This window comes from Bufo gargarizans, chromosome 2 (genome assembly GCF_014858855.1).
Source record: "Bufo gargarizans isolate SCDJY-AF-19 chromosome 2, ASM1485885v1, whole genome shotgun sequence".
Taxonomy (NCBI): Eukaryota; Metazoa; Chordata; class Amphibia; order Anura; family Bufonidae; genus Bufo; species Bufo gargarizans.
The window spans coordinates 457,188,701-457,215,405 of record NC_058081.1 but is presented as its reverse complement, the minus strand read 5'-3'; the positions used below and the strand labels follow the sequence as shown (position 1 = coordinate 457,215,405).

Below are 26,705 nucleotides of genomic sequence, written 5' to 3'. Positions count from 1 at the left end.
ACTGATGCCCTCATTTAGACCCAAAGGAGTAATTGTAGTCAACAAAAAAAATCTATTTTGTTTCTTTTTGGGCTGGTACTTTTTTCCAATTCCCTCCTCTTGGGCAAACTAACACTCGGTAAATACCCCTGACCCGTAAGAGGGTACCATCTGAATCATGCCTCTCTTTGAAGTGTCTAGCCAAGGTCTTCAACTGTGTGATATCCTCCTCATCTTTGGCTGCCGTAATAGAAAGTACATGCTCCTTGACCCTTCTTTTCAATTGTCGAGACTTCATTCCCACATAAATAAGGTCACATGGGCAGGTAGCCCAATAAATGACCCCAACCGTCGTGCAAATAATCGTGTATGTAATCCTAAAGACTTTATCGACTATGGAGTTATGGAAGTGGGTTGCCCTATCTATGTTGGCCCAAGCCACGCATTTCCCACATTCTTTACTTCCCCAGGGGGCCCCTTTGCTCCCAAAAAGGCCCACCTCCTTACGAGCATAGTGACTGCAGACCAATTGGTCACGCAGATTCCTAGCTCTCCTGAAGGTTATTGAAGCATGTGGGGGCACCACTTGTAACTGGGGGTCCAACACCAGAATATTCCAATAGTTATTCAGGGCTTTATTCACCTCCTTCCATTTATTGTTGAATCCAGTAATAAATCTAATTTGTTATGGCTCTTGGTGTGTTGATTCCTTGTGGAGGGGATCACCATTCTTTGACAGTCATGCTCTCTTATAGGCCGTCTCAATGCAACGCTTACCGTATCCCCTCTCTACAAATCTTCTACGAAGATCATCAGCCTGCAATTCAAACAGTTCATGGGATGAGCAAATCCTGCTAGCCCGCAGGAACTGCCCCACTGGTATATGCTTGATCAAATAACCAGGATGTGAAGAACTCGCATGTAAGAATGCATTAATGGAGGTTTCTTTTCTGTACAGATTAGTTCCAATGTGTCCTTCCAAATCCACCTGGAAGACCAGATTCAAGAATTCCACATTTTGTGCAGGCCCCCTTGAAGGTAAATTTAATGTATTTACTATTGTTGTTCAATAATCGAATATATCATCCAAATTCATCCTCAGTCCCCTGCCATATAATCAGTATGTCGTCAATATATCGTCCCCAATACTGGACCTTGTTGGCCTCTGGCAGGGGATCAGCCTGGAGCATCTCCCTCTCCCATAGCCCCAGACACAAATTTGCATATGAGGGCGCACAAGACTCCCCCATTGCGGTGCTCTGAAGCTGCAGGTAGAAGGACCCCGCAAACAGAAAATAATTATGAGTTAGGACATATTCGAGAAGGGTCAAAATGAAATTACACTCCTCTTTACCTATACTTGTGGTCTTTAAAAATAATTCTGTTTCCTCTAAACAATCTTTATGTTTGATGGATGTATATAGAGATTCCATGTCGCATGTGGCAATAAGCATATCAGGTTCCAGGTGAATGTCCTTCACTTTCCTTAAGACATCCATGGCATCCTTCAAATATGAGGGCAACTCCTCCACCAACGGTTGCAAGAAGTAGTCAATATATTAACAAATTGTGTCATTCACCCTTGAAACGATGGGTCTACCAGGTGGATTCAGCAAGTTCTTATGTACCTTGGGTAGAAGGTAAAGGGTAGGAATTACAGGGTAGTCAGGCAAGAGGTGGGAACTCTGTCTAGCAGAGATAATGCCCCCCTCACCCCCCGATTGCAGAATTAGTTCCGATTCCCGCTTAAACTTGATTAGGGGGTTGAATGCCAACTTCTTGTAGCAGTCGCCATTCTGCAACTGTCTGTGGGCCTCTTTCACATACATGGAAGTTGGCCAAATGACAATGTTGCCACCCTTGTCCGCCTGTTTGATAATTACATCACCCCATTTTTCCATCTCCTTCAATGCTTGTCTCTCCCCCCTGGTACAATTATTCCTACCTCCATTGTAAGAAATTTGAGATAGCTCTCCCTCAACCAAAATATCAAAATAACCCACCACATTTGGGTTCAAAGATAGCACTGGAAAAATGGATTTCGGAATCATAGTTTTGGGGAACTCACGATATTGTTCTACTGTTTCTTGTTCCTCCAATAATGATTTTAAAATGGCTAATGCATCCTGTTCAGGTTGTGTAGTGAGATTGGGGTCCATCTTCTGATAAAAGATTTTTTTGAAAATGAGACGTCTGGTGAAAAGGTGCAAATCCGTCACTGTAGAGCAGTAGTCAAAATTGCAGGTAGGCAAGAAGGATAAGCCATTCCCCTATATTGACAGTTGATCATCCATAGGACTCAATCAGACAAATTAATTACCTGCAATTGCTGTCTGCAATATTGGCGTCTTTTACCCCCAGGTTGTTTGACATCCGCCATCTTGCGCTTGTTGTCTCTCCTTGGGTATCTCCGTGAGTCCTGCCCGGACAGACTTCCCTCCTCGCTCATGGAGGTCCGTAAGGACATCGATGCAGGACGTAACCTCCCCTTCTGCGTCTTATATTTCCACCGATAGATTCTATTACTCTCCATGTCCTACAAATCACGTTGGAACTTTCTGGTTTTGACAACCTTGATTTGTTTTTCCCAGACCAGAAAGGTCTCATCAATTTCTCTCTTAAACCTCTCCAATTCGACAGCACTACAAAACCTGAACAGGAATCATTAGCCATTTTAGCATCATTATTGGAGGAATAAGAAGCAGTAGAACAATATGGTGAGTTCCCCAAAACTATGATTCTGAAATCCATGAATTTTCCAGCGCTATCTTTGCACCCAAATGTGGGTTATTTTGTTAAATTGATTGAGGGAGAGCTATCTCAAATTTCTTACCATGGAGGTAGGGATAATTGTACCAGGGGGGAGAGACGAGCATTGAAGGATATGGAAAAACGGGGTGACATAGTTATCGAACAGGTGGACAAGGGTGGGAACATTGTGATTTGGCCAACTGCCATGTATGAGAAAGAAGCCTGCAGACAGTTGCAGAATGGTGACTGCTACAAGAAGTTGACATTCAACCCCTAATTAAGTTTAAGCAGGAATTGGAACTAATTCTGCAATAATTGAGGCTGGCATTATCTCTGCTAGACAGAGTTCCCACCTCTTGCCTGACTACCCTGTAATTCCTACCATTTACCTTCTACCCAAGGTACATAAGAACTTGCTGAATCCACCTGATAGACCCATCGTCTCAAGGGTGAACGGTCTGAATGACACAATTTGTAAATTTATTGACTACTTCTTGCAACTGTTGGTGGAGGAGTTGCCCTCATATTTGAATGATACCATGGATGTCTTAAGGAAAGTGGAGGGCATTCACCTGGAACCTGATATGCTTATTGCCACATGCGACTTGGAATCTCTATACACATCCATCAAACATCAAGATTGTTTAGAGGCAACAGAATTATTTTTAAAGACCACGAGTATGGGTAAGGAGAAGTGTAATTTCAATTTCACCCTTCTCAAATATGCCCTAACTCCTATGCCCTAAAAAAAAAAAATTCTGTTTGGGGGGTCCTTCTACCTGCAGCTCCAGGGCACCGCAATGGGGGCATCTTGTGCGCCCTCATATGCAAATTTGTTTCTGGGACTGTGGAAGAGAGAGATCCTCCAGGCTGATCCCCTGCCAGGGGCCAACAAGGTCCAATATTGGGGATGATATATTGATGACATACTGATTATATGGCAGGGGACTGAGGATGAGTTTGGACGGTATATTCGATTATTGAACAACAATAGTAAAAACATCAAACTTACCTTCAAGGTGGCCCGGATGTAGATATTGGATGTGGTCTTCCAGGTGGAATTGGGAGGACACATTGGAACTAATCTGTACAGAAAAGAAACCTCTGTTAATGCATTCTTACATGCGGGTTCTTCACATCCTGGTTATTTGATCAATAATAAACCAGTGGGGCAGTTCCTGCGGGCTCGCAGGATTTGCTCATCCGATGAACTGTTTGAATTGCAGGCTGATGATCTTCGTAGAAGATTTGTAGAGAGGGGATACGGTAAGCGTTACATTAAGACGGCCTATAAGAGAGCATGACTGTCAAAGAAAGGTGATCTCCACAAGAAATCAACCCGCCAAGATCCGCAACAAATTAGATTTATTACTGGATTCAACAATAAATGGAAGGAGGTAAATACAGCCCTGAATAAGTATTGGAATATTCTCATGTTGGACCCCCAGTTACAAGTGGTGCCCCCACATACTTCAATAACCTTCAGGAGAGCTAGGAATCTGCGTGACCAATTGGTCCACAGTTAATATGCTCGTAAAGAGGTGGGACTTTTTGGGAGCAAGGGGGCCCTCTGGGGAAGAAAAGAATGTGGGAAATGCGTGGCTTGCGCCAACATGGTTATGGCAACCCACTTCCGTAACTCCAAAGTCTTTAGGATTACACACCTGATTACTGGCACGACGGTTGGGGTCATTTATTGGGCTACCTGCCCATGTGACCTTATTTATGTGGGAATGACGTCTCAACAATTGAAAAGAAGGGTCAGGGAGCATGTACTTTCTATTATGGCAGCCAAAGATGAGGATGATAGCACACAGTTGAAGACCTTGCCTAGACACTTCAAAGAGAGGCATGATTCAGATGGTACCTTCTTATGGGTCCGGGGTATTGACTGAGTTTTAGTTTCCCTAAGAGAAGGGAATTGGAGAAAAGTACTAGCCCAAAAAAAACACCAAATTGTTTTTTTTTTGTTGAATACAATTACTCCTTTGGGTCTAAATGAGGGCATCAGTTTTGCCCCTTTTATGTAAATCGAGATCTGCTTGCACACATAGTTCCTTTATAGTGTCTGTGTGGGTGATGTTTTTCGGTTGTTGATCGCTCCATGGTGCTTTTTGTCCATCTCTAATATTGGGTCCAAAGCTGATGCTTGGGACTATTGTTTTAACTGATAACTTTTTCAACTGTTCATGTGGTCATTTTAACAGTTCATTTCTATATATGTCTTATCCTGCTATCTAATGATCTTATGTATTTCAGAAACACAGCAAAGAACTAGATGCCACGTATAGTTGGTATGTCGTTAATCATGGCTGCTGGCATGGAATGGAAAAAATCGGATGGACTCCATTATCATGGATGGATTGGGCAGGAACCAAGACCTTGGGGTGTTATGTGGGTTGGGGTTTTGGGCATTCAATATTGTGGTGTTGACTATTTATTTATATGCATTAATATTTTTTGTATGTTATATGAATTTTGGTCAAATAATATTAGTAGAAATAATAATAATTATTTTTTGTCACTCCGCACTGCATGGTCACTTTTCACTGGGCACTTGCACTTTTGCATCATTTTTGCACTTATCACCTTATAGGAATTATTACTATTGGTTTTCATACAATATTTGTATTATTAATTATTCACTCTGTTTTATTAATAGCATTGATGATTGTATATACATGATAATGTTTGTATAATTTTCCTACCACATAGTGTTTAGTAGCACTTTACTCGCTCAAATCATGGACTATATGATATATGCAATTGCACTTTATTGGGTTTAATGTAGTAACCCCTTTTTTAGTTTATTTATGAACTGCTGGGGAGCTGCTTTTTCGCAGTGCTAACCGCATTACTGCTATATAATTATTCATACATTTATTTATTTACATATTATCTTTTAATGATGTCATTCAATAAAATATGTTATGGTAATATATGTGTATTTTAGTTTTTTGGGTAATATTGGTTATAGCTAAGCATAAAAATTTTTTAGTCAAAAATAGATTTTAGAGCGTAATTTTGGGGACATTTGAGTCATTCTGCCCATTAACTTGGTTCTTGCCTTGCATCGCAAGTTTTCCAATCTCTAAGATTTGGAATCCGATGTTTTTTGCTTACAGATTGGCAGTTTAAATCAGGTGTACTAACCTACTTGACTTTTGAGAAGTAGTCAATTGACCACTGTTTGGTAGAAATTAATATGTGGTAACTTAGTGACAGTAAAACATGGATATAAGGAATATAATACAATATATAGTACATTATTTCTTATTATTTGTTTTTCTATTTTTATAAAAATGCAGACTTTTAGAGGAATAGTGTTATATACAGTATTTTGTGTAAATACTTTCAAGACAACCATATTTCTTTTAACTTTTTTCCTGTCGATTCCATATCAAAATTATTTTCTTACGGAAGTACTTAAAGGAAACCTGTCACCTTGAAAATTTTAAATAACCTATAGGCAGCATGTTTTAGAGGAAGGAAAGCTAAGCTGATTGATATATGGGTTGTTGGAAGAGGTTCAGCATAACTTGTATTACAAATAAATTCCAGTTTATTTGGGGGTTTGAAGTCTAAGATGCGCTCCTATCAGTGCTTGAAAGCTATTGCTTCATGCAAAGCCATAAAGGGAAGGCTTTTGGTCCCTATGTAGGACCACCTACTTGACGTAAAATACCAGAATGAACACGAATAAAATACATCCATTATGCGTTTTTCTGAATCCTTTGTCACAGAACTAAGAATCAATCAGCTTAGCTCCTCTTATTCTATTTCATGCTGTGTATAGCTTGAACACACCGGACAGGTTCCGTTTAAGGTTATAATTGTATAATTGTAGCTATAGGCACTAGATCCTTGTGTTTGGGTTTATAAAATAAACTAAATCATCCTTGAAAGTTAAGAATGGATAAATGATGGATACAGTTAAACGTTCTTTGTTAGTTGTCTATTACCTTACACAATTTTGGAAGAGTAAACTTTCTTTATTAGTTGTCTATTACCTTACACAATTTTGGAAGAGTAAAAAATAAATAAAAAATTAAGCAAATACCCTTTCTCCAATTATAAATTAGCCAAAATTGTTCCCTTTAATGTTATAATTGCAGCTATAGGCACTAGATCCTTGTGTTTGGATTTATAAAATAAACTAAATCAACCTTGAAAGTTAAAAATGGATAAACGATGGATAGAGTTAAACTTTCTTTGTTAGTTGTCTGTTACCTTACACAATTTTGGAAGAGTAAACTTTATTTATTAGTTGTCTATTACCTTACACAATTTTGGAAGAGTAAAAAAAAAAAAAAAAAAAATTAAGCAAATGCCCTTTATTCAATTAGAAATTGGCCAAAATTGTTGTGGTTTCAAATTCTAAATGCTATTTAATGATACACATTTTATGTCTTGCTACAAATCAACTAAATTCAATTAGTAAAATTGAAAACACTTTTTGTAAACTAAACAATCGGTCATGTGTGTTTGCTATGTCTTTTTGAAAGCAGGTTTAAACTAAACATTCAAATATCTTAAACTAATAAAAGATAAAAAAAAATATGAAACTACAAAACAACATATGAAGTGATTTTGTATAAAATATCTGCAAAAAATTAGGTTAAAACTATTATTTTATCCATGCAATAAGAAAGCGTTAATTAAAAACATTAATGATTTGTTGTTTTCATGAAATTATAAAACATTTCACCATTTAAATTTAAAACGAGCTATGTACTCCTTTACTATTTATAGCCTATCCTTAGGTAAGGCCATGTATATCTGATCAGTTTCAGAGTAGCTATGGCTCTGGAACTAAGTGCTGGAGCTAGGTGAAATGTTTCATAACTTCATTAAAACAACAAATCATTAATGTTTTTATGGATCAACAAGTACCATTGTCCACCCCTTAAATATCTGATCCCCATGGGTCTGGTGCCCTGCTGATAAGCTGTTTCAGAGTATCTCCTGCATAGGAAATCAATGCAAACTATATTTTGCAGTGGACAGAGCTTATTACTGCAGGGCTGCTCTTATTGATGTTACAGGGAAAAGCACTACAGTAACCAGCTTTTTCCACTATGTAACGGATGGAGTTTTGCAGTTCTAGCATTAATTTCCTAATTTCCTATGCAGGAGAAACTCTGAAACAGCTTATCAGCAAGAGTGCAGGGCACCAGACCTATGGTGATCAGATATTTAAGGAGTGGACAACCCTTTTAAAGTAATATTGAAATACATAATTTATTAGATAAATGAATTACTACATTTACAAATTCCTTGTAATCATTTAATTTCACAAGGGAAATATTATAGAGGGAAATAGTGAAATTCACTAAAACCAGAAACAACCACAATTATAATCTATAAAAAAAGGTCTAATTTGATTTAGCTTGACCTTTAGTTTGGAGACTTAATAAAACCATAAGTTGTCACTATATAGTTGTACACTATGACTTTATAACATGCAAATACTTTTTTACTTTATACATACATTTAATCTTACACTATTTGAATCTTAACTTAATTTTTTAATTTCAGATATGCTTTGACAAAAATTTGTATACATATTGTTTTATAGCAATATTGATACATAGTTATGTCATAGTATGATGTATTCATAAGTTTGTTTCTTTTTAAACACAAAATACAAAAAAAAAAATAATGAAACTAAATTCTGGCCTGCAGTTCCTCACTTATACCTCTGAGCGCCGCTGTTTATCCAATAAGAATAAGAAAGCAGAGCTAGAGATCCACTGGTATTTTCATCATTCATGCACATTACAGAACTGCAAGCAGAGGCATAGGCCATATTCTTGGATTTTCTCAATGCCAAGCATTGATGTTGGATGTTATCTTAAGACAACAGTGGATTTCTACATGTTCATCACCAGTGGATTATAATTAATATTATTCAACAGATCTGAGAGACAAATATCAGATATTAGAAGGAACAAGCATGGAACCTCATCCACAGATCTGCAAAGTAATCAGATGGCAAGTAATGTCTATCTTATTTTCTTGGCTGTGTCATTCAGTCTCTGGTCAGAGTCATTATTCCATTGTAGAAGAAATAAAGAAAGACTCTGTTATAGCAAATGTTGCAGATGACCTTGGATTAGATATTAAGCAGCTCTCATCTAGAAATCTGAGAATTTTGTCACATATTTCAGATAATTATTTGTATGTAAATCTAGATAATGGAAATATGTATATTAAGGATAGGATAGACAGAGAGACATTGTGTGGGACAGAAGATTCTTGTTTCTTAACCTTTGATATTGTGGTTGAAAATCCATTCAATATTTTCCAAATTAAAATAGAGATTCATGATATAAATGATAATTCTCCAGTATTTTACCCTGATCTAATTACTGTAGAGACAATCGAATTAACATCACCAGGAACCAGATTTGCTTTACAAACTGCAGAAGATCCAGATGCTGGTTCTAATTCTGTACAATCATATAAGCTCAGTGACAACCAATATTTTACACTGAGTGAAGACAGAAATCCAGATGGCAGTATATTTCTAGAGCTAATTCTTGAGAGTTCATTAGATAGAGAATCAAAGAGTCTTCATGAGCTGATATTAACAGCTATGGATGGAGGGAAACCTATGAGATCTGGAACTGCATTAATACGGATAATAGTTACTGATGTTAATGATAATTTCCCAATATTCACACAGTCGGTATATAAAGTCAGCGTAAATGAGAATACATCAATAAATACTGCAATAATCACTGTGAATTCCACGGACAAGGATGAAGGAATGAATGGACTGGTCACCTATTCTTTTAGCAAAACATCAGGAAATGTCCATCGTACAGGAACATTCAGTATTAACTCTGTGACTGGAGAAATTAAAATAAATGATAAGTTAGATTTTGAAGTGATGAGAAATTATGAATTATCTGTGCAAGCTAAAGATGGAGGAGGCCTTATGGCTCATTGTAAGGTATTGATAGAGGTAATAGACGAGAATGACAATTCTCCTGAGATATCAGTTAGTTCATTATTTAGTCCAATAAGTGAAGATTCTGACCCTGGTAAAATGATAGCCCTTATTAAAGTCAATGATCAAGATTCAGGAAAAAATGGAGAAACTGACTGTAAACTTATGGAGGAAGGACCTTTCAGTTTGATATCATCCGCTGAGAGTTATTACCGAATCGTCACTGCTGGTCCCATGGACAGAGAAAAGGTAGCTAGCTATAATATCACTATTTTAGTGACTGATAGAGGTTCTCCATCACTGTCTAGTAAAAGATCTATCATCCTGGAAATATCAGATGTTAATGACAATCCACCAATGTTTACTAAATCCATCTATTATGCTTATTTACCAGAAAATAATTTACCAGGTTCCTCTATATACAGCATACAAGCATCTGATCCTGATACTGGAGACAATGCAAAAATAATTTATTCCATTTTTAGCAATAATACAGAAAGTCAGGCATCCTCCTCCTATCTTTCTATAAATACAGAGACTGGAGTCCTTTATACTCAGAGATCATTTGATTATGAGAAACAGACTGAGTTTTTTATACAAGTCACTGCTAAGGACAATGGATCACCATCTCTAAACAGCAATGCTACATTAATTATCCATATAGTGGATCAGAATGATAATGCACCGAAAATCTTATATCCTTCGATTGACAGTAGTGGAATGGCAGCATTTGAAATGGTGCCTTTTGATTTTGAACCTGGTTCCTTAATAACTAAGGTGGTTGCCATAGACATAGACTCTGGGCACAATGCTTGGCTCTCTTATCATTTTCTACAAGAATCAGAACCATCTTATTTTGTCATCACTCAGCATACTGGGGAAATAAGGACATCACGTATTTTTCAACAGAAGGATACACTGAATCATAAAATAGTAGTGATGGTGAAGGACAACGGACACCCCTCTCTCTCATCTATGGTTACTATAAAACTCATTGTTGCCAACAATTTTCAGGAGGTGGTTCCCAGGTTTAGTGAGAAACTCCCTGATGAGGAGCCTCAGTCTAATTTACAGTTATACTTAGTCATCACCCTTGCACTTATTTCGTTCCTGTTTATAATAACTATTATGTTGGTTATTATATCAAAATGTAAGTCTAGACCACTTCAAGCATTTGATCCTCTATGTTCAACCCTATATCCTCCCATTGATCCCAGAATGATTTCTCAGTATGGAAATGGAACATTGACTCTACCTTATTCATACAATGTCTGTGTGGCTTTAGAATCTGGTGAAAGTGACTTTACTTACATGAGACAAAATCAAGATATCCCTATAGAAAATCAAATTTATGCTGAGGATTCTGGATTAGGGACTGAGAGCTTGCAAAACAATTTTCCTTCAAGCAGTCCTATAGAGGTGAGTAAGGCTCTGTGAGATTTGTTACATCATTTTACATATACTATTGTGAGTTCTGTTAATATGACATATAGGAAGTGTATTGCTCTATTAAGCGTTACTTTATAGATGGAAAAGATGAACCATTTTGAATATCTTATTAATATGTTTTTATTATTATTATTATTATTCATGATTGATCATTAACCCCTTTAAGCGACAGCCAGTTTGGAGCAAATGCCGATGCCCCAGTTTTCAAATCTGACATGTGTCAGTTTATCTGGTAATAACTTTGGAATGCTTTTACTTATCCAAGCCATTCTGGGATTGTTTTCTCGTGACACATCATACTTCATATTAGTGGTGAATTCAAGTTGATGCGTTTTACCTTTATGCATAAAAAAAATCTAAAATTTGCTGAAAATTTAGAAAGATTAGCTATTTTCAAAATTAGAATTTCCCTGATTTTAAGATAGATAGTGATACTTTATAAAATAGTTATTACTTTACGTTCCCCATATGTGTACTTTATGTTGGCATAATTTTGTAAATGTAATTTTATTTTTTTAGGAAGTTAGAAGGTTTAGAAGTTTATAAGCAAATTTTAAAATTTTTAACAAAATTTCCTAAACGCAATTTTATGAGGACAAGTTTAGTTATGGAGTCACTTTAAATTACCCCATTTTAGAAACTACACCCCTCAAGTTATTCAAAACTAATTTTACAAACTTTATTAACCCTTTAGGTTATCCACAAGAATTAAAGCAAATGGAAGGAAAATTTTAAAATTACATTTTTTTTGTTCAGATTTTCTATTTAAATCAAATTTTCTTTTAACACAGCAAGAGTTAACTGCCAAAGAAATCACAATATTTATTACCCTGATTAAACCCCCCATATGTGCTCGTAAACTGCTTTATGGGCACCTGACAGGGTGCAGAGGGAAAGGAGTACCATATTGTTAATAAAGGGCTGATTTTGCTGGAATGGTTTTCAGGTGCCATGTCATATTTGAAGAGACCCTTAGGTACCCCTAGAAAGAAGACCCCAAAAAGTGACCCCATTTTGGAAACTGCACTCCTCAAGAAAAAAATCTAGGGGTGAAGTGAATGCTTTGACCCAACAAACGTTTCAGAATTTAGAGACACATGGCTATCAAATTGAAAAATTAACTCCATAATTTCCAATATAAATTAGCTTTAACCCAAATTTAACATTTTCATAAGGGGTAATAGGAGAAAATGCATCACACAATTTTTCATGCATTTTTTCCGGTCGCAAACTGCTGTTTGGGGGCATGATAAAATTCAGAAAGGAAGGAGCAGCAGCAGGATTTTCTAACAAAATATACTAAAATTAGTTTAGGGCCCATAACATTTTTATTTTTTCACCAATGTTGCTATATGTAAGCTTGTTTTTTGTGGGACGGGCTTTAGTTTGCATTGGTTTCCTTTTTGTTTACATATGTCTTTTTGATCACTTTTTATACTGTTTTTTGTGGAGGTGAAGTGGGCAATTTTTTTGTGGTGGTGGGTTGACAAAAACAGCAATTCCATCATTGTTTTTTAATTTTTTTATGGCATTTTCCGTGTGGGATTAGTAGCATTTTCATTTTTTTTCATGACTTATAAATGAACAGATATGAGAAAAGACAATTTTTTATTGATTTTTTTTTAAACTTTTTTTTATCAAGACCCATTTGGATCTTGAAGATCCAGTGGCCCTGATGCATATACAGTGCATTGTTTATGAATTTGTGGTGAGTCAGGTTGGCATGTGCTGATACATGGTTCACATGGCCTTGATTTGTTGTATACCACGATTTTAACCTTATTGTGTTGTGTCTGTCTTCTCAAATAAATTTGTTATATTTTAGATGTGTGGCTCATGTTTCGGCATTCTTTTTCTCCTTTTTTTGCATATACAGTGCATTTCAATAGTCATCTATTGCAATGCACTGCATAGTCAGTGCTACATTTACACTAAGGTTGATTAGACCCTCGGGGTCTCATATGCCTTAGGTACATGGCAGCCCAGACACCTTTGTAAGGCATCCAGTTGCCATGGCAACCATCGGGACACACCCATCACTGCTCCCTCCCTCTCAACCCTATGGATGCCGTAGGCGGCTACTGACCCTGGCATCTATGGTATTAAACGGCCAAGATCGGTGCCAGCACCGATTTTGACCGTTGTAGCAGAGTGTTAGCTATAAGTTACAGATGACACTGTGCTGATGGCAGCTGCTCAGGAATGGAGCCGTTGCCATCATATTTACTGTAGGGGGCATCATGGGGGGCAATGGCACAATCGGGGAGCAATAGCACAATATAGGGGCATGATCAGGGCCACAGTGGGGGTCCTTAGAATACCTAGGGCATTGGCGGGACACAGGGAGTCATACCTGATTTCAGGCTATGATCTCCAGCGTGGAGATCATAGCCTGAAATCAGCATTTTGTCACTGAAGAGCTCTGATTGGTTAGTCTGCAGAGTGGAGGAGAGAGCGAGACTCCGGGGCTGTGACACTTTATAGTGTCACAGCCCCGATAAGCAGTTTGGACGTCACTGTATGTCCAAATGCAATAAGTCACTTGCAATTTGGACATACAGAAACGTCCAAATGCGTGAAAGGGTTAATTTATAGGTCCAAAGCCTAAGGCCACACTGATGAGATTCTTTCAAAATGTTATTGGGTGCAGTGATAAACATATCCTACCTCCCTTATAGAAGGAGGCCTGATTTCTTCGAGTACAGCTTTAGGTTTTTGGAAAAATCTCAAATGATTCACTGAAACATTGTATATCCAATAAACATTGTAAATTACAATTAAAAAGATGTTTATACTAACAAAAAATTGTTTCCTACTGCTGAACCCCTCAGATCCCCCTTCTGGATCTTCTGATATCTCATACTCTATAGATGTTACTTCCTGCATTGGTACCCACATTATCTATTTAGTATGTGTAACAGAAACAATATCTGGAGTCTTTGAAATAAAAATTCCTGGTTAGCTCATAAAAACACTGATTGGTGGGGGCAAATATATTGATTGACAAGTCTTAAATAAAAAATAAGATGGCCTCTTAATAATTTTATGAACCATGAAAATAAAATCTACGTATGCCAGCTAAAGATCAGCAAAGTTTTGAAACATTAGATTTATTTGCTTCTCAAAATTTCACAAAGAAAATAGATTTGTGATTAATTACTTTGTCACAAAATGCATTCCTTTGTATATAGCTAATGACGGGGAGGACTTTCAGGGATTAATCAGGGTTAAAATAAATACATTAATACTCACCTTATCAATTTGCTTGCGTAGAGGCTGTCACAGCCATCTTGATTAAAGACACTGCATTAAATCTTGCATGGTGACAAGAAGACATCTTGTTTTTCCCGCCATTTCAAGAAAAATAGATTTGTTACCACGAAGCGAGAGGAAATTTGGCTTTGCTGGGAATCAAGTTTTTTTTCTAAAATTTGGATTAAAGTCAATTTGTTTAGCTTTGATTCCCCCAACACTAATGCCATAGATCTCAGGTGTTATGTGCACATGTTTTATTGCTCACAAATTGGTAAATGTGTCAGAAAGTGGAGATCACACCTACATCTATGTCTATCTCCCACTTCTCCCACCCTGGCCATTTTCTACTTTTTATAAAAGTGGCAAGTACATCAGAATAGGGAGAGAAGTAGAAAATTTTGACAATGACAGCCTGCAGTGCGGCCGCGATTCCCCAAGTCTCGCGCATGCGCGCACTGCACTCTGTGCGGTGTAATAATTATTTTAGTAATCAAATAAACTTATAAATTTAATTCAGCAAGTTTTTAGTTTAAATAAATGTAGTGGTATCATGATGCAGGACTTTACATTTTCCACCTTTACTGCTATACACTAACATTTTTTTTTATCATAATTGGGCATTTATCAGAGATTGCTCATCAATAGATAGCTGACATCATCCCAATATTTCAATAATGCAGGAAATGTGGCACAGTATTTCTTTTTTATTTATATGGCACATGTTTATGATTATTGCTGTCAGTTGGTTACCTGCTATTTTTGTATAAATCGATAATAAGTATTTACCAACATTGTTATAACATAAAGTATAAATAGTCATAAAGACAACCCATGTTTGAACTGAAGCTGAAGAAGAAAGAGAGAGAGAGAAGAAAGAGATCTGAACTCACTGGCATACCGCCCATAGAGGCAGAGCACACACTTGCTTTTGGGCCAGTGTGTCTGCGGGGCCCGGTGAGGCTGAATAGCTCCGCCTCTTTTCTGACTACTGTCTCCTTTCTTCATAATTTAATTGGTTCCTCCATGGTGTGTGTGGGATACACAGCTGGCCAATAAGCAGGAAGATGGTTCACTCTCTGCACTGCTTATTGGCCAGCTGATTTTTAAACCCCACCTTCTGATCTCACTCTGGACTCTGCTGCTTCACGTGCCTGCCGTATCTGTCATCATTACAGAAAATAAGCAGCAGAGCCCTGTGAGAGAAAGAAATAGAGGACCCACGTCACATGCAGCAGTGCTCCGCTGCTCTGACCTCCTCCTGACTCCTGACCTATGTGATCTGTAGCCTGGAATCTGGACAGGAGACAGGGCAGAAAGAAGCCATCAGAAGCATAGGTCCTTCCTGGAGCCCATCCTTAGCCAGCACAGATGGGGTAGACAGCCAATAATTTTGTAAGTGACTATTAGTGTAGTCACACATTGTGCTGTAAGTGATATATACACTCACCTAAAGAATTATTAGGAACACCATACTAATACGGTGTTGGACCCCTTTTGCCTTCAGAACTGCCTTAATTCTACGTGGTATTGATTCAACAAGGTGCTGATAGCATTCTTTAGAAATGTTGGCCCATATTGATAGGATAGCATCTTGCAGTTGATGAAGATTTGAGGGATGCACATCCAGGGCATGAAGCTCCCGTTCCACCACATCCCAAAGATACTCTATTGGGTTGAAATCTGGTGACTGTGGGGGCCATTTTAGTACAGTGAACTCATTGTCATGTTCAAGAAACCAATTGGAAATGATTCGATCTTTGTGACATGGTGCATTATCCTGTTGGAAGTAGCCATTAGAGGATGGGTACATGGTGGTCATGAAGGGATGGACATGGTCCGAAACAATGCTCAGGTAGCCCGTGGCATTTAAACGATGGCCAATTGGCACTAAGGGACCTAAAGTGTGCCCAGAAAACATCCCCCACACCATTACACCACCACCACCAGCCTGCACAGTGGTAACAAGGCATGATGGATACATGTTCTCATTCTGTTTACACCAAATTCAGACTCTACTATTTGAATGTCTCAACAGAAATCGAGACTCATCAGACCAGGCAACATTTTTCCAGTCTTCAATAGTCCAATTTTGGTGAGCTTGTGCAAATTGTAGCCTCTTTTTCCTATTTGTAGTGGAGATGAGTGGTACCCGGTGGGGTCTTCTGCTGTTGTAGCCCATTCGCCTCAAGGTTGTGCGTGTTGTGGCTTCACAAAGGCTTTGCTGCATACCTTGGTTGTAACGAGTGGTTATTTCAGTCAACGTTGCTCTTCTATCAGCTTGAATCAGTCGGCCCATTCTCCTCTGACCTCTAGCATCAACAAGGCATTTTCGCCTACAGGACTGTCGCATACTGGATGTTTTTCTCTTTTCACACCATTCTTTGTAAACCCTAGAAATGGTTGTGCGTGAAAATCCCAGTAACTGAGCAGATTGGGAAATACTCAGACCGGCCCGTCTGGCACCAACAACCATGCCACGCTCAAAATTGCTTAAATCACCTTTCTTTCCCATTCTGACATTCAGTTTGGAGTTCAGGAGATTGTCTTGACCAGGATCACAACCCTACATGCATTGAAGCAACTGCCATGTGATTGGTTGACTAGATAATCGCATTAATGAGAAATAGAACAGGTGTTCCTAATAATTCTTTAGGTGAGTGTATATAACATATACTATATATTTAATAACATAGACCCCCGATAGACCCCTTATATGTTTATATTCAAGTGGAATGCTACCTATATGTGTAACACAGTGATGGTGCAGGCTCAGGAGTTGAGCCTGTGCCATCAACTGTTTTTGTCAACTATAACCTACAACTGACACATAGGTTAAGCTGGCAGGGCTGGAGCAAGCAACAATTCTGCGATTTTAACCCTTTAGATGCAGCAGGCTGATGTAAAAAAGGTTATGCACATAGGGGTCATTTATTATACTGAAATACTCCTAAATTTGGAGTAATTCAGGCACAGAGGGTAATGCAGCAGTTAGCTGCGCTGCTATCTACGACTTTTTCCTGCTCACACCAGGTCTAAATTTGTGGGCGGGAAAGGGGACAGGCATAGAAAATGGTCTAAATGTCAGACAGCTCGGAAGTCATCTTACATTTAGAACTGGTGCTGGATGCGAGAAAGTTATGGAGAGGCAGGCGCCCCTACATAACTTCTGCGGAACCACTGCCAGGACGTCTAAACTGCCTGTCTACATAAATGTGCCCCATAAAATGTATCCATAACATTCTTATTAGGTTAGTGCAATAATTGTACTTTTTAGGCCTCATTAACATTTCCATTTTCACAAACATGTGCTGTCTGTATTTTCTGCAGACAGCACACGTACCCATTAATTTTAATATGTCTCACTGACAGATCCATTGAAGTCTATGGATGGCATCCATGTTTGGTCCATTTTTCACTAATTGGAGACACTCTGGAAATTCATTTTCACCTAAGCATTGTCTGTGGAATACGTATGAAATGCGGAGGGCAAAGAATGAAAACACGGATCCTTCACAGACACAACAGATGAAACGTGGATAGTTGTTTTAACTTCAAACTGACACGAAAATGTGAATGAGGACTTACTGTGGGAGGGGAGGTGGCCCAATTCTGAATTTTGCTCTGGGGCCTAATGATTTCTTTGTACACTCCTGCTATGTGTGTGTATATATATATATATATATATATATATATATATATATGTATATACTGTATATATATATATATATATAACCTAAATTGTACTTTATATTTGGGAAGGAGGGGTCCAATACTGAGTTTTGCTACGGGGCACCATGGTTTCTATGTATGCCCCTGCCTGAACCAAATAATTAGCATTCCATATGCAAAGCACCATATAAAAGCATTACAAAAGACTAACTTTGGAAAGTCATTTGTCATAAGATATCTTGAATAGAGTTGAGCGGACACTTGGATGTTCGGGTTAGACGGGTTCGGCCAAAAGTCACAAAAAAGTTCGAGTTAGGGACCCGAACTTGACCCGAATTTGACCTCAAACCCGAACCCCATTGAAGTCAATGGAGACCCAAACTTTTGAGCACTGAAATGTCTCTAAAATAGTCATGGAAAGGGCTAGAGGACTGCAAATGGCAGCAAAATGTGGTTAAGAGCATGGCAAGTGCTCTGCAAACAAATGTGGATAGGGAAATGACTTTAAATAACATAAAATACTTAAAAATTAAAAATAATAATCGTGATCTAGGAGGACGAGGTCCATATGAAGTAGGAGGTTGAGAAGGCGGTGGATGTGGCGCCCTCTTCTTGCATGCGCTGTTGGATTGGTACCCGCAACTGTTTCTCTGTGAGTGGCAATTCCTCTGCCAGCGCCTGAAAAAAGCAGAATGCAGCATTTCTCGAAGCAAGGCCTGGAAGTGCTGTATTCTGACAGCCCTCTGTGATGCTGGTAACATGTCCGCCATTTTGTTTTGTACCGGGGTCTAAGTGTGTTGCCACCTAGTACTGGTCCTTGCCCTTTATGCTTTTTATACGGAGGTCCCTCTTCAAACACCGGAGAATGAAGGCCCCTATTTGTACTAAACTAGTAGCGGTAGTGGAGCCTGGCTCCTGCTCATCGTCCAGAAGAATGTCATCCTCGGTCTCCTCCCCACATCCACGGAAAACACCAAGGATCCCGAAAAATTAAAAGCATGCTCTTCTTGCTCCTCCTCCATGCCGGCACCACCCTCCTCTGACTCCTCTTCAGACTCCTGTTGACTTGTCTTAGATGTAAGAGTTTCCCCTCTGGGAATTCATCCAGCATTGCAACTTCCTCATATTCCTGCTCCTGCTCCTTGATGGCTTGATCAATGACACAACGCAATGTACACTCCAGAAAGAAGGCGTAAGGTACAATGTCACTAATGGCGCCCTGGCTGCAACTGACCAGTTTGGTGATCAAATTGCCGCAGAAGACTGCATGCGTCGCGCATGAGCAGCCACTGGCACGGTGAAAAGAAACCAAGCTCCCCAGAACCTGTCCTGTCACAGAGTTCATACAGGTAGTCGTTAACTGCTTGTTTCTGCTGGAGCACCCTATCAAGCATATACAAGGTGGAGTACAAGCACATTGGGCAGTCACAAATCAGATGTCTGACGGGCAGGAGGTGTCGCCGCTGAAAGTCAGCAAGGTGAGCCATGGCCGTGAAATATCTTCTAAAATGGCCAGGGAATATTATAGCCTGCCACAAGACCCCAGGGCATTTGGTGACAAATCGCTGCACGACTAAGTTCAGGACGTGCGTCATGCATGGCACATGTGTCATTTTGCCCTGTTTCAGCGCGTTCAGCAGATTGGCACCGTTTTCGCCCACCCCACTTTACCAACTGTCAAATTTAGCGGGGTTAGCCACTGATCGGCCTATCGGCCTATGACCGCAAAGCTGAAATGAGTGCAGGACCGGTGTGGCTCTTGGCTTCAGGCACAACAGCCACAGCACAGCATGGTTACGTCTCACCTGTCACATTGAATAGGTTCGGGGGAGCTTTGAGGAAGCAGTGGAAGAGGCGGTAGCAGTGGAAAAGGAGGAGTCAGCCGAGGAGGAGATGAAGAGGCAGGCCTGCATGCAATCCGTGGTGGTAACACCAAATCCACACGGGTGCCACGGGTTGCATGCTTGACGGCCGTCAGAAGGTTCACCCAGTGGGCAGTAAAAGTTATGTACCTTCCCTGCCCGTTTTTGCTAGACCATGATGTATCTTGCCATTGACACTGTGTGCCAAAGATACAGTCACTTGCTGCTGAACGTGGCCATATAGCTCTGGGATGCCCTTCTGAGAGAAATATTTCCTTCCAGGGACTTTCCATTGTTACGTGCCGATGGCCACACATTTTCTAAAGGCCTCAGAGTCCACCAGTTTATATGGCAGCAGTTGGCAGGCTACCAGCGGTCAGCCGTTGGGCAAGAGGGTAATCCGGCTTCATCATATTTTTACGCTCAAACATTTGGGCCGCGGAATACTGCCTTTTGCCAGATGAACGCGACGAAGGCATGGTGGAAGGTGGAGTGGAGGAAAAATTGGAGGTGACAGGAGAAGAGGCAGGACATGGAGTGCCGGGAGTGTGGCTTTGTGGGTTCTGATGGTGTTGCTCCCAATGGGCTCAGTCATGGGAGTCCAGGTGCCTTCTTAAGGTGGTCATCCCTAGGTGAGTGTTGGGCTTACCACGACTTATGCGTTGACAGCACAGGCTGCAGACGGCAACACTATTGTCAGCATCTGACATGTTAAAAAAAGCCCAGACTGCAGAGCCATGTGCCAGTATTCTGGGAGCGCCAGATGTGACCGTGCATGGTGTATGGCTTGTTCCAGATACATTAGCAGTCTGCTTTTTTCCTCCGGTGCACTGTAAGTTCTGCCTGCTTCTCCTCCCTATTTGCTGCTCCGTCTATCACTCTGAACTCCCCTCCTCTTCATCTCTTGTGGACACCCACATGACGTCCATAGACATGTCATCATCATCACCTTCACCACCACTGACATTAGAGATCTCGGAGTAGGCAGCAACAGCGGAAAACACCCTCCTTGGACCGATCTGGGTACTCTCGTCAGACCGCTGGGTGGAGAACATTGATACCTCCTCTTCCTAATCCGATGCCAAGAACGGCTGTGCATCGGTAAGGTCTTGGAATGGATGGTAAAATAATTCCTCTGACTGAAGCGGAGGGGATATGGTGGTGGTGATGGTGTCTTTGGGGGTGCACACAGCAGAGAGTGAAGAGGGTGCAGATAGAGAGGATGAGGAGGGTGAGTGAGTCACTCAACCAAGTCTGGTGCATCCTTTGACATAATCACATGCAACTTCTGCGACTTAACACTTAGGCTCCGGCCTGGCGCACTTGCCCGACCCCTACCACCCCTGCAGAATGTTTTGCCTCTTCCTTTGCCTGTCATTTTCAAAATGACCCCATGACAAAAGTCCCTATAGAAGAGCAGCATTTGTGGAAGAAGGTACAGTATATCACAGCCCTGCCTCAATCAGTTTTTTGGGGGGGCAACTGGTATATCACAACAGTAGAAATTATTTGTTCCAATAGCGTTTGTCACTTTATGTAGCTGAGGTAGCACATCAAAACCGCAAACAAATGCTGCACTACCCAAGTGCACTATATATAAAGTATATTATTTGTATATAACACCCCTGCTACAATTAATTTTTATGGGGGGCAACTGGTATATCACGCCAGTAGAAATTAATTGTTCTAATAGCGTTTGTCACTCTATGTAGCTGAGGTAACGCAGCAAAACTGCAAACAAATGCTGCACTATATAGAAAGTATATAATTGGTATATAGCACCCCTGCTTCAATCATAGACACAGAGTATCCATGAGCTGATATTAACAGCTATGGATGGAGGGAAACCTATGAAATCTGGAACTGCTTCAATACGGATCATAGTTACTGATGCTAATGATAATTTCCCAATATTCACATAGTCTGTATATAAAGTCAGTGTAAATGAGAATACACCAATAAATACTACAATAATCACAATGAGTTCCACCGACAAGGATGAAGGTGTCAATGGACTGGTCACCTATTCTTTTAGTAAAACATCAGCAAATGTCCATCAGACTGGAACATTCAGCATCCGCCCTGTAACTGGAGAAATTAAAATACATAATAAGTTGGATTTTGAATTTACGCAAAATTATTAATTATCTGTCCAAGCAAAGGATGGAGGAGGCCTTGTGACTCATTGTAAAGTATTGATTGAAGTGATAGATGAGAATGGCAATGCTCCTGAAATATTCATCATCTCATTCTCTACTCCTATTCCTGAGGATTCTTCACCTGGAACCATAATTGCTCTTATTAAAGTCAATGATCAGGATTCTGGGAAAAATGGAGAAGTGGATTTTCAAATTATAGATGGAGATGCTTTTAATTTAATAACATCGTCTACCAGGTATAATAAAATCATTATTGTTAGTCCTATGGACAGAGAAAAAGTGTCTACATACAATATCACCATTTTAGCAATTGAAAAAGGGTCTTCGCCACTTTCCAGTAGAAGAGCAATCACTCTGTAGATATCAGATGTCAATGACAACCCACCAGTGTTAAAAAAATCAACTTCTTTTGCTTATGTTCAAGAAAACAACTTACCAGGAGCCTCAATATACAGTATTCAAGCCATAGCTCTAGATATGAGAAACAACATTAAAATAATTTATTCAATTTCCAATGTTGATATAGATCTTCAAATGATGCCTTATCTTTCCATAAATATTGAGAATGGTGTACTCTATGCTCAGAGATCATTTGAGTATGAGCAACAGAATGAGTTTCTAATACAAGTGTCAGCAAGAGACAATGGGTCTCCATCATTGAGTAGCAGTATAACATTAAATATCCGTATATTGGATCATAATGATAACGCTCCAAAACTCTTGTACCCATCACCAGATAGTGATGGATCAAGTATGTTTGATATGGTTCCTTTTGCATCTGAGCCAGGCTCTTTGATAACCAAGGTGGTTGAAGTGGATGTAGATGCCGGCCAAAATGCTTTGCTATCTTATACTTTTTTGCCAGGATTAAAAATACCATACTTTACAATTAGCCAACATACAGGTGAAATCAGAACATCACGCATCTTTCAAGAGAAGGATATACTGTATTAAATCATAAAGTTGTGGTGATTGTGAAGGACAATGGAGACCTATGTCTTTCATCTTCAGTCACTACCAATCTTGTTATTGCAAATGATTTTCAACAAGTGGCCCCTAAATTTCAGAACAAACTCTTTGATAAAGATCACATTTAAATTTGCAGTTATACTTTGTGATCGGCCTTGCTATCTTTTCCTTTCTATTTATTATAACTATTTTGTTGATTATTATATCAAAGTATAAAAAGTCCAAACCACTTCCAATGTTTGGTCCGCTAAGTTCAAATTTATATCCACAAGTTGATCCCAGAATGCTTTCTCAGTATGGAAGTGGAACATTAACACTTCCCTACTCATACAATGTCTGTGTGTATTTGGATTCTACTGAAAATGACTTTACTTACATGAAACCAAATCAGAAAGTGCCTGTTGATAATTTAATTGATGCTGATGATTCTGGACTTGGAAATAAAACGTTAAAAGATGTTATGCCTACTAATAGTTCTATGCAGGTGAGTTAAAGCAAAGCTCTACTTACAGACTTCCCTCATTGAAGTTCTATAAAGGCCTATAAAATATTTTTTTCTAAATAAATAAAAAATATATAGTCCTTAGCAAAACAACATATTATTATTACATATAAAAAATCCTCTTGATCATTGTATTTAAGGATCATAATAAAATCACATATTATTTATATTACTTTTATTATGAACATTTTTAGTTTAACTTTTTATAGTATCAGTATTTTTTTTATAGATTTTTAAGTGACTATCCACTGTGATGACCATTTTCATATGTCCACTAAAGCAGACATAATAAGTTGACATTCTTTTGCTTCCTGTTTTCTATTCCCTACTGCTCAGCTTTGCTATTTAGACTGGAGTAGGGTCAACAGAAAGTGGAGGGTTTACTAACAGTGGTGAGTGGCAGGGGCAATATTCAATTTCGCAATATTTTGTGAATATTTGGGCGAATTTTCGACATATATTCGCGATTTAGAGAATTTGTGATCTCCAGTCATTATTTTCTTGATTGCACAAATCTGAAAATTCACCATATGAAAATTCGCTATCAACACTACTCCAAAAGTCAAAGATATTGCAGCCTTCTCATTGGTCCACAAGCAAGAAGCAGTGAGGGATCATGGGTACTGATGAAAAAAATCTAGAATATTTGCGATTCTAAAGATATAGCACTATATTTTAGATATTCGCAAATTCTCGAAATGCCAATATTTGTAATAAAAATTAGCGATTAGAATATTCGCGATTAACACTATTTACTAACCATTGTAATAACTAATGAACTGCTGGAGACTAGAAGAGAACACTAAACACACAAAGATAAGGCTATATATACAGTTCTCTTTTTACTTCATTTTCTGTGTTAGAGGACAATGACATTTTCAGGAGGCTATAATAGTCTATTAGATAGCTCTGTCAATGGACTCCAATTCATGGTAGCAGCTATAAATGAAACATTCTGTTTAGTCCCCTTTCACATACAGTATGTCTGGTGATCAGATTCAGTTGCCTTCTGGCATGAATAAAAAAACACTGGAGGAGAACTGAAGCTAGAACTGATCTCATACATTACAGGTGTAATTCTTGATACCAAATAGCACTAGACAGAAAAAAATTGTATGCTTCCTTTTTCTTTTTGGCACTGTCAGTGGATAGATGCTGGACCTCTGTACTGATGTGTAGTTCTCATATATTGGTTGTTTCCACTATAAAATAGCTGGCCAGATACAACTGATAAAGCAGGCCTTATATATACACTCTGTCGATACAGATAAAACAGGAAGTAAGTAATGCGTGTGTCTCAAACATGGCAGCCCCAGGGAAGTTTTTTAAAAATAAATAGCCACAACTTTATATGTAACAGTATGTTATTTTTTATTGTGTTTTTTTAAATTTATCTAATTAACAGACTTCTAGATCACCAGTCATAGCTCCAACGGTAATGTACATGCTACACAATGTTTAGAAAATGTAAAATGAAGACAAAGCTACTCTTTAAAATGTATTGCATAGATATGTTCCCAAATCTAGGAGGAGATTTATCAAGACGGATGCTTTTTGGTATCATTTGTGCTGCCAAAGAATGTATCTAATTTATACCTTATCATAACTTAGTTGAACCATCTGGCAGTCCATCCGATAAGCAGAAAGCTTTAAAAGCTCAAAGCTCCCATAGATTTCTGGCTTCAGATACGCCTGAAAACTGGAAAAAAAATGAAGATTTATTTGTTAGGTTGGCTGGCCATGCCTCCTTCCCGCCGTTGCCATGTCCTCTTTTGGGAAAGTGGCAAGGGTGGCATAGAACCAATAGATTTGAAAAAAGAAAAGGCAAATGATGCAGTTAAAAAGTCGAACATCAGACTGCGTTTTTCAGCTCCGTTGAAGGGAAGCTGTAATATTGAACGTGGTATGTGAGTCAAAGTTATCATGTTATAGAGCAGAAAGAGCTAAGCAGATTGATATATAATTGCATGGGCAAAGATTCAATACAACTTATAATTTATACATTTACATTTCTGCTCATTCAGAGCTTTGAAGTAAAGGAGACAGTTCCATTAAATTGTATATCAATCTGCTCAGCTCGTCATGCTCTATAACCTGGTGCCTGCACTGTCTTTTCATGGTGACAGGTTTTCTTTAAGTTATTGGTTAGGTGAACATATGTTTTTATCTCTCCAAAAAGTGTGTTTTAGGTGGTTCCACAGTTGAGCTTTTGTGAAGGACAGACAGCTAGTGATTGCATATTAACCTCTGAACAAAAGTTCTATACATTTAATGAGGGATTATTTTGTTATCAGTAGCATTTTTTTCCTGCAATTCCTAGTAATGTATTTCACCTTTTTTTCATTACTGCTGATATTTGCAGCGTAGCAAAGATAATACCCTGTGTAATGTCAACCCTCTAAGCAACAGGCTTTATAACTAATATACCATTATACAATAGTATTTCTATCGCTAAGAATTACACATCACTAGTATATGTAATCAGGCTATAATCACTGAGTTTGTGACCTCTGCCCCTCAAAAGAATGATGAGAATGAAGTACTATAGTACTGGTGTAATGCTACACCACACCTGCCATCCATGCAGGGAACCTCTACACTGTGCCATTCAGTTTAAAAGAGCTATTCTGGAATTTCCTGCATAGGCCCAGAGCAGGAAAAACAGTGAAGATGAAGTGCTAATGCTGGATTTTATAGTAAGATGTGGAAAAAAAACTTTTAACATAACAAAGAATACCTGTGTTAAACTTGCACAAAGATAGAGCTTTTCTTTAAATTAGTTTACTTTAGAATTTCTGAGATTACAAATTGCATACGGTATGTCACATATGTGAGGCGCTAAATATGACTGAAATGTGTGGGAGCATATAGGATTTTTCATATTTGTGAAAGGTATTACTTAAAGGGGTTAACCAGCTGTTAAAATTGATGATGTTTTGTCAAGATACGCTAGGTCATCAATCTCTGATCAGCATGGGTCTGACACCTGGGACCCCCGCCAATCGTTTGAAGAGGAGGCGGCACTCTATGCGATTTTACAAACATTATAGTAATGTGACATACTGTTCAATGTGTGCACAAAACTAGAACAACATAAAATATTTAATACGTTTCTTGGAACAGTTATAAAATAATAGCAAAGTTAAAATTTAGAA

At 38.7% G+C, this 26,705-nt stretch overlaps 2 protein-coding genes across 2 annotated transcripts in view; both read left to right on the top strand.

Annotated features, from left to right (window-relative positions):
* LOC122928299 (protocadherin gamma-A4-like) overlaps positions 1-26,705 on the top strand; it is a 299,736-nt gene that overhangs the window by 21,912 nt on the left and 251,119 nt on the right. The window lies entirely within an intron of this gene.
* Positions 8,597-11,122, top strand: LOC122928873 (protocadherin gamma-B2-like). Its single transcript, XM_044282165.1, has one exon. The coding sequence runs from the start codon at positions 8,687-8,689 to the stop codon at positions 11,120-11,122; it is 2,436 nt and encodes an 811-aa protein (XP_044138100.1). The 5' UTR covers positions 8,597-8,686.

Bases quoted from the DNA above. Each gene is read 5' to 3' on its own strand.
- LOC122928873 (XM_044282165.1), top strand. From the start codon at position 8,687: ATGGAACCTCATCCACAGATCTGCAAAGTAATCAGATGGCAAGTAATG.